We start from the raw sequence: 15,686 nt of genomic DNA on the forward strand, positions 1-15,686 counted from the left end.
ATATTTGAAATCACTTTCACACGAGTCTCTTTAATGAGGAAACATTCAGGAGATCGTTTACAGATGAACAAAATGTTTCTCCGCTCAGTCAGTTAAGATTTGCCTTAGTTAAATATTATCCATATCTGATATTAGAGCAGGAGAAATATGAACCTGAATGAATTATTAAACACATAATGACATTAACATACTGTCTAGTGTGGATACAGATATCAAGATAGTAAATGTAATTTTGATTTATAAAATTGCTGTAAGAAAGGCCGGAGTGGAGGAGGAAAGAGGCACTTTCTGTATCTGAGCTTTGCCTCACTGGTGTTCAGAGTTTAGAGTATGTCTTAGTTTTGGGACTCTTCTTCTCGAGGGCTGCCTGAGCTGATTTCATCAGATCTTCAGTCTGAAGCATGCTCATGTTCCACGTGGCCTGGAGAAGGAGAAATTATGAATTTAAGTCAGTACTTTAAAAAGGGAACTTTATAAGTTCATATGCATTTAAGTGAGCATGCCACATCCCCTTTATGCTATCAAGTGTCATATAAAAGACACCAGGAAACTGAAATGGAGGGAATGAGGTAGCAATGCCAGATTCCTTCCGTAGAACTCTGAACACAAACCTTAAGAGTGACGTTGTGAAGCTGACAAAAATATGCACAGAAAACTTTGTCATATTATATTCATCCTTACAATGTAATCCAGTCCATCTGCTACGCTGTGGTTTCTGGCATAGATGAGGTTTATTTTGGTGCCCTGCACAGCAACTGGGCTGCGACCAGCAATCTCTCCAGCAATCTCCAGAGCTCCAGCCATCATCGCCTCCTTATCTGCAAACACTCGGCTGAAGAAGAAGGGAAGGGTTTCAAACTGTTAGAATGAATAAGTGCTTTTAATTTGGAAAAAGAGTGATGAGGGAACATTGTTTACCTGACCAGTCCGCTGCTCTTAGCTTCATCAGCATACATCTTTCTCGCTGTCAGAGCCAGTTCATTAACAAGACTGTTGAAAATAGAAATAGATTTTTTTTTAACCTACAAGCATTCAGTCACTTAACAGTGTCATGTCATAAATTTCTTTGAAACTTGTCCCAATTGTAAATCATGCTGCTGGCTCACCTTTGGCTGCCGATGACCTTCGGGAGTCTCTGGAGTGTTCCAACATCTGCTGCAAGTCCAATATCAACCTCCTATGGAGCCAAAGCAGAGGGCATCATCAATGCTACATTTAGCAAACAGAATCTCAAGATCTAGTGTGTAATCTCTGCTCAAAACCTTGCTGTAGGATATGACAGGTCAAAGAGATCAAGATCTGTGAAATTGTTTAACACAAATCTTCATAAGTTGGTCTTAATTGAATCAGCTATCTATTCCATGCTTTCCCAATTGTCCTCACCACAGTGATAAAATCAGATGATTATACCTTAACTTGGAACCAGGCGTCCTGGGTGCACAGGCGAATGTCACAGGCTGTAATCATGTCAACACCTGCCAGAGAAAACACCACCTACGGTTAACTCACCGAAGCTCCTTTCTCCACCAAACTCAATGCGTCAAACACCTCCACAACCAAGAAGCCTGTATCACAGCCTGTGGGTTTCCCTGGCTCCTGCTAGCATCATGTCCATGCAGTAAACTAACCAGTTATATATCAAAGCTTGAAAACATAGTATTTTCAAATGTCTTGTTGTCTTCTAGGGTCAAGTCGAAAGCAGCCATGGGGAAGAGGGGCATATGTATAGTTTCAGCCACCGCCTTCAGAACACAGCAAATCTCCTTGGGGAGATATTTCAATTCAAATTCATCCATACCACAAACACGTTGGACTGGTCCAGCTGAATGACTCAATTAGGAATTTTAGGGGATTTGAAGCTTTTCACACAGTGGCTACAGCTTCTTATATCTGCACACTTCTCAAAGCATCATCCTCCTAACTTCAAGTGTTAAAATGCATAAAACAAAGGCTTAAAAAACAAACGAACATTCATTTATTTCTTCTTGGCTGTAAATGCGTTTATTTCTGCTGTAAAGTTGGACATTTTAACACGAGACTCTTTGGGAATTCACTCCCTTTTGCAGCCAGACTCAAGCAGACATTCGAGGAACTTTAGTGTTTTTCTAACTCCTGTACCTTAAGATGATTCACTACAGCACTGTAATCTTTACAATGTCCTACCTGCTCCTACACAGGCTCCATGGATGGCCACCACAACAGGCTTCGGGCACTGCGAGAACACAATTCAAGAGGAAACGTACTTTAATGATAGTGAGGGAGAATTTGTAAGGAAGGGAAGCTTGGTGCACGCTGGGTCCTACTGCTCTTACACTACAGACATTAACAGTGTGACAGTGTATCTTGTATTGAGTTCTTACTGTTGTTTCATGCAGGTCACACAGATGAGCAATGCCAATGGAAAAAAATATAATTTCATTACAAAAACTGGAATTTTAAAGACAAAATAACCATAAAATAAATCCTATGTTTGTAACTTCTAATCTGTCCTAAGGCTTTCTTTGGCTGAAGTAAGATTTCCACCATTCATCATTTATCCAATTCATAGCCAGGGTTGGTGGGGGGATTAAGTCTATCCCAGCTGACCCATGGTAAAAACTGATGACTGAATTTTAAAAGATAGCAATACAACAGTGGACATGAATGCAAAATGAGCTTTCATGAACCCTAATATTGTTAATATAACTTATCTTGATTTAGAGAGGCAACATCTGAGCAAGAAGCACAGTTCAGGAACCTTCCTGATAAAATCTGATAATTCAGTCACACCTCATGTTTGTGACTGGTTCAGTCTTCTCACTCTTTACATTAATAATGCGCTCTGACCTTCTCTATGACGGAGAAGGTCTCTTGGAATTTCCTAATCTTTTTTTTTAACCCCCAGGAGATTCTGGCTGTGTCGTCTCCTTCTGGTTGAAGTACATTGTTCATCATGTCCATGAGATCGATACCTGCGCATTAACACAGATGAGATTTTACACACTGATTATACTCCACTGAGAGAAGAGAACAGAGGTTTTAATATTCTGTATACCCACCAGCTGTGAAGAGCTTCCCTGCTCCAGAAACTACCACTGCTCTGCACTCGGGGTCCTCAGAGAGCTCATTAAAGCAGGTCACCATCTCACTGGCAGAGAAACACAAGTTCAGATCAGTGTTCACCCAAATAATAATTTAGCTTTTAATTCCAGTGATTAGTTTGACTTTTTGAGCTCTTTTATGTCTGATAATTTAACACTTTTAGAGTTCCATGTATTAGCATTATATTTTTTATTCACACTAAATGATGCAATATTGATTCTCAACGATTCACGAAATAGTAATAGTCTGAATATTGTGTTCACTTGTTTGTAGGGAATGACTGTATTTATTTAAACTCTTGTATGTGCTTCTCTCCTGATCAGAGGACTGAATACGTTTGGGAGCTAGCCTACTTGCTGGTCTGTGCTGTTACACAACGAGGGTTGCAGGATGAATGAAAACAAAAACAAACTTATACAAGTGCTTTTCCCCCCCTCACACACTATACTCCCAGCATAAGTAAGAGAAGCCAGCTGAGGTAAATACATGCTGGGTATGATGAACCTTCTCTTTATTTTCACCAAGATAAATAAGGAATATGGACAATATGGACTTTCTAACTGAATATAAACTGTGAGACAGGTTCCAGCATCCAGGTATAATATATAGCATTTGTCATGCCTCTGACACTGTGTAAAATATGTATATATGTAATTCTGATTCCTGCCTCCAGAAAGCACTGTTCATGGCATTGCGTTTCTCAGGCCGGTGAAGTTCAACATGCGTGATGGACTCTGTAGGACGACTGATGGCCAGGGTTGTGTACGGAGGGGTGGCACCACCTGAAGATGACATGGCTCTGGCCACAGTTTGACTAGGAAACCGCAACCCCTTATCTAAGAAGAAAAAACAGAACAACATTAGACTGTGGCCGAGAAGCAAGAGTCGTGAAAGCTACAAGGCTACAATGGACTATTCATAGGCCTTTTCTCATCTTTACCATTTTGTATCTTACTTACATTCAAGGCCTCAACTCACCTGTACACCTCAGTATTGGTTCAGTCTACAGTGTTCTCAAGCCAGTATTATAGAACAGAGACACACACCGAATAAACAACAAATAAACAAAACAAGGGTATGCACAACATTGTCATCAGTGCCACAATTCCACAACTGACTGAAGTTGGCATGGATGTCCAGCCTTGGATGTCAATGAGATGACCACTGGTGATCTGAGTCGACATAGTGACACCCTGTGACTGTTTCAGCACAACAATGTCTGCACAGTCCAGCCAAGCATTTAGTCCCAGTACACCTCGCTGTGAAAATGTCTGGGACATGCTAAGTCGATGTGTTCAACACAAGCAGCCACAGTGACCATTTCACAGCTGCAGGCTGCACTTGTCCAGGAATGGAGAGCAATCAGGGCACTTGATTAGTCCGTGTACAGACTTCAGAGGAGACCACAACTCATTATTTGTAGATATGGTAAATGGACTGGTTTTATATAGCACTTTTCTACTCTGAGCACTGATTTGAACATTCTTCTTCTTCTTCTATGTAAGTGCTTTCTTTGCACACATTCATACCTTGACAGACACATCAAAGATCAACCTGGGCTTAGTATCTTGCCCAAGAATATTTTGGTATATATTCTGAGTGTGTCCATCCCTGTATGACCACAGTGTACCCATCCATGTTGCATGTTTCCAGCGCCTTGCTGAATCTGTGACATGAAGAATTAAGGTAGTTCTGAAGGCAAAAGGGGTCCAACCTGCACAAGGAACCTAATAAAGTGGCTGGTGAGTGTAAATAAAGGAAAAAGTAAATATATGATAAACAAAATTAAAACAAATATCTAATGGAGTCATAAATCACCACAACTCTAATTTAATCACTAAAATAGTAATTTTGTTTAAGAAAGTGAGCAGTCCACCACTATTGATCCATGTTTTTCCACAGTTAGTCTTTTCCCCTCACTTCTAACTCCTCAAATGCAGCTTTTGTTTGAAGAAAAAAAAAGAAAAAGCATATTTATACGCAATTAAACTATATGCAGCTAAATGGACTACTCTCCACTGCTCATTCTTGCTGCTTGTCAGGTTGTGTTGAGTGGAAACACCCCTGTACTTTAATTGCAGGGTGGTGTCTGTCGGTATAAGGCCACACAGGCTTCATTTCCCCATTCATACAAAATACAGATGAAGTTACTGGAAACAGAGGAATAAGTAGCCGGGAGGAGACAATTATAAATAAAATAAGAACAGGTCATTGCTTTTTGAATGGCACACTTTTTAAGATAGTTAAACATCTAACTGTAGTTGGTGTAATGCTATGGAAATGACAGAACAAAGAAGTATATCAATCAAAGAAGACTCTGCGTCGGTCTTCTAAACAGCCGTTCACTGACAAATAAGGGGCCTCTCATCCAAGAGCTCCTATCTGACTGTAAGTTTGACTTTTTCTGTTTAACTGAAACCTGGCAACAACCTGATGACTTTTCTCAACTGAATGAATCCACTCCTCCGGGGTTTGTTTACTTTTCGAAACCTTGCTGCTCAGATCGTGGGGTTGGTCCCGCGATCATTTTTCGCCAGCACTTGAAAGTCCTGCCAGTTAATTTTGATCGATTTAGTTCTCTAGAGTGACTTTTAAGTGAGCTGACTGGACCTATTCCCACCATCATAGCTACTGTATACCGCCCCCCCCAAACCTAACCTCAGTGACTTTGCGAACCTACTAACCCACCTTTCATCTCTCTCCCCAAATGTTACTTTGATAGGAGATGTCAACATTCATATCGAAAATAATAACCTTCTGCTCACCAGAGACATTTCCTCCTGTCTCAAGGGCTTTGAATTCAAACAGTTTGTCAACTTTCCCACTCACTCTAAAGGACACACCTTGGACTTGGTCTGCTGTTCTGGTCTTACTCCCTCGAATCTTTCTGCTGCTGAAATCCCCATAACTGACCACTTCCTCCTTTCATTTAACCTCACTCTCTGTTGCGCTTCTACCAAGCCAACCCGCCTAATTTCGTTCTGCAACATCAAGAACATTGATATGGACATTCTCGTTACCAGATTGGACAATATTCCCAATCCTGTCTTCTATTCTACCCCCGATGATCTGTTGTTATATAATAATAATTGTTTACTCATTGTCCTTGATTCTCTGGCTCCTGTAAAAACTCACTGTTTCCTTCGCTCGCTCTGCTGCCTAGTTTACCTCTGACCTCCGAGTTTTGAAGGCCAAAGCTCGGCAGCTAGAGCGTAGTTATAAGAAATCTGCTTTAACTGTTGACGCAGAAATCTATAAATATCATGTACTCCAATATAAAGACTCCATCAATCAGGCCAAACAAAGCTTCTACTCTGGTATTATCACTTCTTGTGAGAGTAGCTCCAGGACTATGTTTTCACTTCTCAAAAAACTTCTTCAGCCCCCCAACGCTTTACCACCACACTTCTATTCTTCTGAAATCTGTAACTCCTTGATGCTGTTCTTCACTACAAAAATGAATAACATTCATCCGGCAACTCAGTTCAAATGCTGTGTCTACCCCCTCTCCAGAACCTTTTCTCCATTTTCAGCCCCTTTCCACCTTTGATCTTCCTGATTTATCTGATATTTCTGAGTTTATATGTAAATCAAAGCCCGCCACATGTCATCTCTAGGAGAGGGCGATGGTTTTACAAAATCCAAAGGAAAAATAGGAGAAATGAGAAGCACAGGAAGGAACAGGGGAGAGGAGACAGTTATATCTCGACTTAGATTTGGACACACAGGTTTGAATAGCGCATTGTTTTTAATAGGAAAACACAGTACAGGGGAGTGTGACTGCAACAGAGAACAGGAAACAACAGAACAAGTTTTATTGCATTGTTAGAAATATGATGCAGAGAGAAGACAATTAATCAAAAAGCTTGGCTACATGAAAGTGGACTTGGTTGATTTATTTCGTAAGAACTTGAGAAGTGAATGTTATCAGGCCATATTTTGGTTTTTTAAGGCAGACTAGTTTGCTTGGGAAGCTTTGAATGGATTTTTATTTTTGACATTTCGGTCCACACTCCACACCAGTAGGTGGCGGTAATGCAACATTTTGTTGTTTGTCAACCACCAATAAATAATCTGAAGAAGAAAAAGAATCAGAATAAGAGAAGCTTTCCCAATTTATTGCTCAATTTGTGAGTGAGGTATTAGACACTAATGTACTGTAACTGTACTTTTCAGGCTGTACAGTTACAGAGTGGCCGTGTATTTATTTTCTGCCGTTTTGGAGAGGGCGGCTGCCCTTCTACCGGCAGGGATTTAATTGCTGCCCACTGTAGCCTGTTCGGCGGGCAGTGTTGATCGTTTCGGTCCAGTCAAGCTGAGGGAAACGTCTGCAGCAGCCGCCGTTTGGCCCCGTCCTTTAAGGAACTGCTGTCTTGTACCGTCTACAGTTTTGTGACACTGTTTATATTTGGTTTGACCACGTAGCCAGACTCTGGGGATCCTTTACGTTTCTGGTGTTTGTTTACAGTGACATTTGTACCTGCACATTTGATTTGTACCATTCGTCAGAGAGAGCGTCATTCCTTTTTGGAGTGCGCTGGGATCAAATATCGTCTGTGTTTTTATTATGTTGGGAGTACATTTTGTAGTTTCACTGTGAGCAATGCGTCTGATGTTAAGTGCCCTATTACCTATGACTTTTTTTTTTTTTAATGCAGTGAATTGAGGATACTCAGTATCTGTGGGACCTTCGGTTGTGGGTCGTTTTCCACACTACTTTTGTTGTACGGCACCTGGGGTGTAGAGTTGGTTTGCACGTGTGATTTTCTTCTCTCATGGTCCTTAGCTACTGGCAAGTCCAGTTCAATGTATGGTGGTTTTATTTAATTTAGGATAGTATTACAGGATAGGACATGCCACAGTCAACTTTTATTGTGCTCTGTTCTTTTTTTAAGTTTTTTTATTTTAACAAATGCAGTTAATAAAGGTATCTTAATATTAGGACCAGCCTGCCTCAGTCGTGTATTCTCGAAGCTGTGTAATGTTTTCTGGTTGGTTTTTGAAAAGACTCTTTATATTTCATAGGGGTGAAATTAAAGAACACAAAGCGAGCCCTGCACCTTACGAAACACTGAAGCTGCAGTGACGACCTTTCACCCACTTATCTTTATAAAAGGTTTTGTTTCCAATTTTTGACTCCAGAACTTCAACACACGGCTCCGCGCTAAAACAGCGACAAACATTCAAAACATGCAGTGTATTTTCACACGATTTGATACGTTTTACTACTACTTAACACAACATCTAAAGTAAAATAATAAAATATAAACAAATTATAGACACTTACATCTAGTGACAGCTGACCTGAAAACCATCGCTAACATCGCCTTTTGAACCCTGCAGAGTCCAGACTGTTTAGTGAACACGGTCAAGTGAACCGTCATTTGTGATCTGCAGTGAAGCCAGCCGCCTCTTATCTGACGCATAAGTTTTCTTTCGCTTCTACACTAGGCTTTACGGCAGCGCCAGTGCTAACTTAGCTAGGGAATGTTCGAATTGTTTATAGTTCACATAGTGACGTCACGGGTTCATTTAATGAGCTGTGCGTTAACATTTGTTAAGTAAAGCCACGCTGTATGTCTGCTGTTTGTGCGAAGGATAACCGGTGAACTACCGATTAACTCACGTAAGATCCCTGCTGATAACTACTTAGCTTTAGCAAAGCTAACTGGCTAATGTCCAGAGGGCCAGGTGAAGTGAATGATTGTTTCTGTATGCAGCCTCGCTAAACGGTCTGGACTCTGCACCGTTCAAAGGGCGATGTTGGCAGTGGTTTTCAGGTCAGCTGTCACCAAATGTAAGTGTCGGTGATTTGTTTGTATTTTTTTATTATTATTTTAACTTTGTTGTTAATTAGTAGGGAAACCCATCAAAGCGTGTGAAAATACACCGGATGTTCTGAATGTTTGTCGCTGTTTTAGCTCGGAGCCGTGTGTCGATGCACAAAACCTTTTATAGGGATAAGTGGGTGAAAGCTCGTCAGTGCAGCTTCAGTGGTTTGTAAGATCGCGGTCAAGTGACGGTCAAGCCGTCATTTGTGAGCCGCGGTGAAGCAGCCACCTCTTTTCCGCCGCCTAAATTTTCTTGCACTTTTGCACTAGGCTTTACTGCAGTAGTGATGGGTCGGTCGCGAACGAAATGGCTCTTAGAGCCGATTCTTTGACGTGAACGACGCGAGCCGGTGCCTTATCGCGAGCCATGGGTTTTTTTTTTCTTTCTCTCACCCTCTCTCTCTCTCGCACTTTTTTTTCCCGCTTCACTCAGCATGCGAGCCTTGTGCTTTACGCTGGGCAGAGGAGGGAGGGGCGGTAGTTACATTCAGTAGCACAGGAACAGAGCGGGAGGGAGAGACAGAGAAAGAGCCAGGGACAACAACCTCACATTAGAAAGGTATAGTAATCATCCACAACTATTTTCAGTTGCAGATGATAAAGGATTCAGAAAGTTAGTCATGCAGGCCCATATGACAGAGAATATGAATGTTCTTTTTGTTTTCATATTATAATTTATATTTAATTGTGTTGTGGTTTGCAGTGTTTTGTGTTGTTTCACTTTAAATTTGTAAAAGGAAAAAGCTGAAAATTTAAATAGTTAAAAGTTGAAATGTGAATAGTTGATTTTTGTATTATATGATTTATTTATTACATTTTATGTGGAGTGAATAAATAAAAGTATATTTACGGTGGCCCCTACAGACAAAGCACATACAAACTTCAAATCATGTACGAACTCCGAAGCACGTAAAAACTCCAAAACACGTAAAAACTCAGAAGCACATAAAAACTCAAAACACGTATAAAATACAACCGAAGTGCTCCAGGATGCTAGGGGCAGTGTTGAGCTTTTGTTACCTAGTGGCTACACAAGCCAGCAAGTACCAATGACCGGATTTGGTGTGTGGTAGTAACAGGTAAATGAACTTTTTTTTTTTTTTTTTTTTTTTTTTTTTTTTAATTATTTGACTATATATGAATGCTTGTGTATAAATACACAAACAATACACACATGCTTTCAATTGTGTAATTTAAGTGATCTGGGTAGCTCTGTTTTGGAAGTTCAGTTCATGCTAGAAATGTGTTTTGGAGTTTGTACGTGTTTTGTCTCTAGAGGCCACCGCATATATTTCTATATAAATAAAACCACTTTTTTTTTTACATTGGTAATTCCTTTTGTGCATAATTTTATATTATTGTTAATAATAAATTAATTGAAGCAACAAAACAACCTGAAGAGCCGGTTTGGAACCGAAAGAGCCGGTTCTCTAAAAAGAGCCGGAAATCCCATCACTATACTGCAGCGCCCTTTCACCTTCATTGCTAATCGCAAACTCGCGCACACATACGAACAGATTTCATTTAGACAGTCTGATTGCATCATATTCAAAAATTCATTAAAAATCATCCTTGAAAGTTCACGTGAAACTTTCGACGCATTCTTTCTCTCGTCCAACGACTCAAACTACGTCTGGAAGTTTCATCTCTATCGTCTGCATATTCCACAAAAATGAAGGGAGGGAATTATGCTCTAGTTCAACACAATTACTCAAATATTGCATCATCTTTCCATCTGAGCATAACTGTTCTTTGCGATCAGCAATGAAGGAGAATAAGCGCTGCCGTAAAGTCCAGAGTAGAAGCGCAAGAAAATGTGTACTTTATACAGGTTATAGTAGTGATTTTAATTTGTCATAAATGTTGATTTTCTGCTCCATGTATTTTATATAGTTTAATAGTGTATAAATATGTTTTTTCTTTTTTCTTCAAACAATATCTGCATTTGAGTAGCTAGAAGTGAGAAAAGGGAGTTGACTGTGGAAAAACATGAATAAATAGTGGTGGACTGATCACTTGCTTAAACGAAATTACTATTTTAGCGGTTAAATTGACAGAGTTGCGGTGATTAATGACCCCATTATATATTTGTTTTAATTTTGTTAATCATATCTTGACTTTTTTCTTTATTTATACTCACCAGCTACTTTATTAGGTTCCTAGTGTAGGTTGGACTCCTTTTTACCTTCAGAACTACCTTAATTCTTCATGTCACAGATTCACCAAGGTACTGGAAACATGTGACATGGCTTGTTATCCTGCTGTACACAGCCATCACAGGATGGGTACACTGTGGTGATAAAGGGATGGACATGGTCAGCAACAACACTCAGATAGACGTAGTATTCAGAAGATGCTTAGTGAAACCACTGCTGCGAGGCAACATGTTCTTTGCACCAAGATCAGAATCGAGACTCAGGCCAGACAATATTTATTTTTTCTTCTATTGTCCAGTTGTTATAGGTCTGTGCTAGTTGTATCCTCTTCCTTTCAATAACTATTGCAATTACTGTAAAACTGTACCACTTTATTGTAAAACTGAACCAATACTGAGGTGTACAGGTGAGTTGAGGCCTTGAATGTAAGTAAGATACAAAATGGTAAAGATGAGAAAAGGCCTATGAATAGTCCATTGTAGCCTTGTAGCTTTCACGACTCTTGCTTCTCGGCCACAGTCTAATGTTGCTCTGTTTTTTCTTCTTAGATAAGGGGTTGCGGTTGCCTAGTCAAACTGTGGCCAGAGCCATGTCATCTTCAGGTGGTGCCACCCCTCCGTACACAACCCTGGCCATCAGTCGTCCTACAGAGTCCATCACGCATGTTGAACTTCACCGGCCTGAGAAACGCAATGCCATGAACAGTGCTTTCTGGAGGCAGGAATCAGAATTACATATATACATATTTTACACAGTGTCAGAGGCATGACAAATGCTATATATTATACCTGGATGCTGGAACCTGTCTCACAGTTTATATTCAGTTAGAAAGTCCATATTGTCCATATTCCTTATTTATCTTGGTGAAAATAAAGAGAAGGTTCATCATACCCAGCATGTATTTACCTCAGCTGGCTTCTCTTACTTATGCTGGGAGTATAGTGTGTGAGGGGGGGAAAAGCACTTGTATAAGTTTGTTTTTGTTTTCATTCATCCTGCAACCCTCGTTGTGTAACAGCACAGACCAGCAAGTAGGCTAGCTCCCAAACGTATTCAGTCCTCTGATCAGGAGAGAAGCACATACAAGAGTTTAAATAAATACAGTCATTCCCTACAAACAAGTGAACACAATATTCAGACTATTACTATTTCGTGAATCGTTGAGAATCAATATTGCATCATTTAGTGTGAATAAAAAATATAATGCTAATACATGGAACTCTAAAAGTGTTAAATTATCAGACATAAAAGAGCTCAAAAAGTCAAACTAATCACTGGAATTAAAAGCTAAATTATTATTTGGGTGAACACTGATCTGAACTTGTGTTTCTCTGCCAGTGAGATGGTGACCTGCTTTAATGAGCTCTCTGAGGACCCCGAGTGCAGAGCAGTGGTAGTTTCTGGAGCAGGGAAGCTCTTCACAGCTGGTGGGTATACAGAATATTAAAACCTCTGTTCTCTTCTCTCAGTGGAGTATAATCAGTGTGTAAAATCTCATCTGTGTTAATGCGCAGGTATCGATCTCATGGACATGATGAACAATGTACTTCAACCAGAAGGAGACGACACAGCCAGAATCTCCTGGGGGTTAAAAAAAAAGATTAGGAAATTCCAAGAGACCTTCTCCGTCATAGAGAAGGTCAGAGCGCATTATTAATGTAAAGAGTGAGAAGACTGAACCAGTCACAAACATGAGGTGTGACTGAATTATCAGATTTTATCAGGAAGGTTCCTGAACTGTGCTTCTTGCTCAGATGTTGCCTCTCTAAATCAAGATAAGTTATATTAACAATATTAGGGTTCATGAAAGCTCATTTTGCATTCATGTCCACTGTTGTATTGCTATCTTTTAAAATTCAGTCATCAGTTTTTACCATGGGTCAGCTGGGATAGACTTAATCCCCCCACCAACCCTGGCTATGAATTGGATAAATGATGAATGGTGGAAATCTTACTTCAGCCAAAGAAAGCCTTAGGACAGATTAGAAGTTACAAACATAGGATTTATTTTATGGTTATTTTGTCTTTAAAATTCCAGTTTTTGTAATGAAATTATATTTTTTTCCATTGGCATTGCTCATCTGTGTGACCTGCATGAAACAACAGTAAGAACTCAATACAAGATACACTGTCACACTGTTAATGTCTGTAGTGTAAGAGCAGTAGGACCCAGCGTGCACCAAGCTTCCCTTCCTTACAAATTCTCCCTCACTATCATTAAAGTACGTTTCCTCTTGAATTGTGTTCTCGCAGTGCCCGAAGCCTGTTGTGGTGGCCATCCATGGAGCCTGTGTAGGAGCAGGTAGGACATTGTAAAGATTACAGTGCTGTAGTGAATCATCTTAAGGTACAGGAGTTAGAAAAACACTAAAGTTCCTCGAATGTCTGCTTGAGTCTGGCTGCAAAAGGGAGTGAATTCCCAAAGAGTCTCGTGTTAAAATGTCCAACTTTACAGCAGAAATAAACGCATTTACAGCCAAGAAGAAATAAATGAATGTTCGTTTGTTTTTTAAGCCTTTGTTTTATGCATTTTAACACTTGAAGTTAGGAGGATGATGCTTTGAGAAGTGTGCAGATATAAGAAGCTGTAGCCACTGTGTGAAAAGCTTCAAATCCCCTAAAATTCCTAATTGAGTCATTCAGCTGGACCAGTCCAACGTGTTTGTGGTATGGATGAATTTGAATTGAAATATCTCCCCAAGGAGATTTGCTGTGTTCTGAAGGCGGTGGCTGAAACTATACATATGCCCCTCTTCCCCATGGCTGCTTTCGACTTGACCCTAGAAGACAACAAGACATTTGAAAATACTATGTTTTCAAGCTTTGATATATAACTGGTTAGTTTACTGCATGGACATGATGCTAGCAGGAGCCAGGGAAACCCACAGGCTGTGATACAGGCTTCTTGGTTGTGGAGGTGTTTGACGCATTGAGTTTGGTGGAGAAAGGAGCTTCGGTGAGTTAACCGTAGGTGGTGTTTTCTCTGGCAGGTGTTGACATGATTACAGCCTGTGACATTCGCCTGTGCACCCAGGACGCCTGGTTCCAAGTTAAGGTATAATCATCTGATTTTATCACTGTGGTGAGGACAATTGGGAAAGCATGGAATAGATAGCTGATTCAATTAAGACCAACTTATGAAGATTTGTGTTAAACAATTTCACAGATCTTGATCTCTTTGACCTGTCATATCCTACAGCAAGGTTTTGAGCAGAGATTACACACTAGATCTTGAGATTCTGTTTGCTAAATGTAGCATTGATGATGCCCTCTGCTTTGGCTCCATAGGAGGTTGATATTGGACTTGCAGCAGATGTTGGAACACTCCAGAGACTCCCGAAGGTCATCGGCAGCCAAAGGTGAGCCAGCAGCATGATTTACAATTGGGACAAGTTTCAAAGAAATTTATGACATGACACTGTTAAGTGACTGAATGCTTGTAGGTTAAAAAAAAATCTATTTCTATTTTCAACAGTCTTGTTAATGAACTGGCTCTGACAGCGAGAAAGATGTATGCTGATGAAGCTAAGAGCAGCGGACTGGTCAGGTAAACAATGTTCCCTCATCACTCTTTTTCCAAATTAAAAGCACTTATTCATTCTAACAGTTTGAAACCCTTCCCTTCTTCTTCAGCCGAGTGTTTGCAGATAAGGAGGCGATGATGGCTGGAGCTCTGGAGATTGCTGGAGAGATTGCTGGTCGCAGCCCAGTTGCTGTGCAGGGCACCAAAATAAACCTCATCTATGCCAGAAACCACAGCGTAGCAGATGGACTGGATTACATTGTAAGGATGAATATAATATGACAAAGTTTTCTGTGCATATTTTTGTCAGCTTCACAACGTCACTCTTAAGGTTTGTGTTCAGAGTTCTACGGAAGGAATCTGGCATTGCTACCTCATTCCCTCCATTTCAGTTTCCTGGTGTCTTTTATATGACACTTGATAGCATAAAGGGGATGTGGCATGCTCACTTAAATGCATATGAACTTATAAAGTTCCCTTTTTAAAGTACTGACTTAAATTCATAATTTCTCCTTCTCCAGGCCACGTGGAACATGAGCATGCTTCAGACTGAAGATCTGATGAAATCAGCTCAGGCAGCCCTCGAGAAGAAGAGTCCCAAAACTAAGACATACTCTAAACTCTGAACACCAGTGAGGCAAAGCTCAGATACAGAAAGTGCCTCTTTCCTCCTCCACTCCGGCCTTTCTTACAGCAATTTTATAAATCAAAATTACATTTACTAGCTTGATATCTGTATCCACACTAGACAGTATGTTAATGTCATTATGTGTTTAATAATTCATTCAGGTTCATATTTCTCCTGCTCTAATATCAGATATGGATAATATTTAACTAAGGCAAATCTTAACTGACTGAGCGGAGAAACATTTTGTTCATCTGTAAATGACCTTCTGAATGTTTCCTCATTAAAGACACTTGTGTGAAAGTGATTTTAAATTTCCAGTCTTGGTAGAATAAAGAGGGCACATCAGAGGAGATTTAGGAGGAACAACTGCTCAGCTCTTTCTAACGTGCTGCAGTTGAGTCTGTTGTAATGCACTGCTTACCAGTGTGGTATCAAGGCTGTTCTGTAGCACAGCGGTCTCCAACCTT

At 40.2% G+C, this 15,686-nt stretch overlaps 2 protein-coding genes across 4 annotated transcripts; one reads left to right on the top strand and one right to left on the bottom strand.

The window, feature by feature from the left end:
* Nucleotides 1–10: 10 nt before the first annotated feature.
* LOC308401688 (delta(3,5)-Delta(2,4)-dienoyl-CoA isomerase, mitochondrial-like) lies at nucleotides 11–8,507 on the bottom strand (the record flags this gene model as incomplete). Its single annotated transcript, XM_080890021.1, has 10 exons — nucleotides 11–421; nucleotides 682–832; nucleotides 919–990; nucleotides 1,107–1,177; nucleotides 1,411–1,475; nucleotides 2,164–2,212; nucleotides 2,827–2,951; nucleotides 3,039–3,127; nucleotides 3,749–3,917; nucleotides 8,369–8,507. 10 exons carry the CDS (start codon nucleotides 8,505–8,507, stop codon nucleotides 317–319), a joined length of 1,035 nt encoding a protein of 344 aa, XP_080746147.1. The 3' UTR covers nucleotides 11–316.
* Nucleotides 8,508–8,566: 59 nt separating this feature from the next.
* Nucleotides 8,567–15,397, top strand: ech1 (enoyl CoA hydratase 1, peroxisomal). 3 transcript variants are annotated; one of them, XM_080890023.1, is made up of 11 exons: nucleotides 8,567–8,707; nucleotides 8,802–8,878; nucleotides 11,617–11,785; nucleotides 12,407–12,495; nucleotides 12,583–12,707; nucleotides 13,322–13,370; nucleotides 14,059–14,123; nucleotides 14,357–14,427; nucleotides 14,544–14,615; nucleotides 14,702–14,852; nucleotides 15,113–15,397. In XM_080890023.1, the coding sequence occupies exons 2-11, from the start codon at nucleotides 8,842–8,844 to the stop codon at nucleotides 15,215–15,217; spliced, it is 933 nt and encodes a 310-aa protein (XP_080746149.1). In that variant the 5' UTR covers nucleotides 8,567–8,707; nucleotides 8,802–8,841; the 3' UTR covers nucleotides 15,218–15,397. The 3 variants fall into 3 exon arrangements, with proteins under 3 accessions (XP_080746149.1, XP_080746150.1, XP_080746148.1); XM_080890024.1 differs by lacking the exon at nucleotides 8,802–8,878 and having other exon boundaries at nucleotides 8,571–8,707; XM_080890022.1 differs by lacking the exon at nucleotides 8,567–8,707 and having other exon boundaries at nucleotides 8,739–8,878.
* The last annotated feature ends 289 nt before the right edge of the window (nucleotides 15,398–15,686 follow it).

This window comes from Rhamphochromis sp. 'chilingali' (assembly GCF_963969265.1).
Source record: "Rhamphochromis sp. 'chilingali' genome assembly, chromosome: 8".
Taxonomy (NCBI): domain Eukaryota; kingdom Metazoa; phylum Chordata; class Actinopteri; order Cichliformes; family Cichlidae; genus Rhamphochromis; species Rhamphochromis sp. 'chilingali'.

Bases quoted from the DNA above. Each gene is read 5' to 3' on its own strand.
- ech1 (XM_080890022.1), top strand. From the start codon at position 8,782: ATGATTGTTTCTGTATGCAGCCTCGCTAAACGGTCTGGACTCTGCACC. The intron at 8,879-11,616 runs GTAAGTGTCGGT...TTTTCTTCTTAG, and splicing joins CAGGTCAGCTGTCACCAAAT to ATAAGGGGTTGCGGTTGCCT. The intron at 11,786-12,406 runs GCAGGAATCAGA...TTTCTCTGCCAG, and splicing joins ATGAACAGTGCTTTCTGGAG to TGAGATGGTGACCTGCTTTA.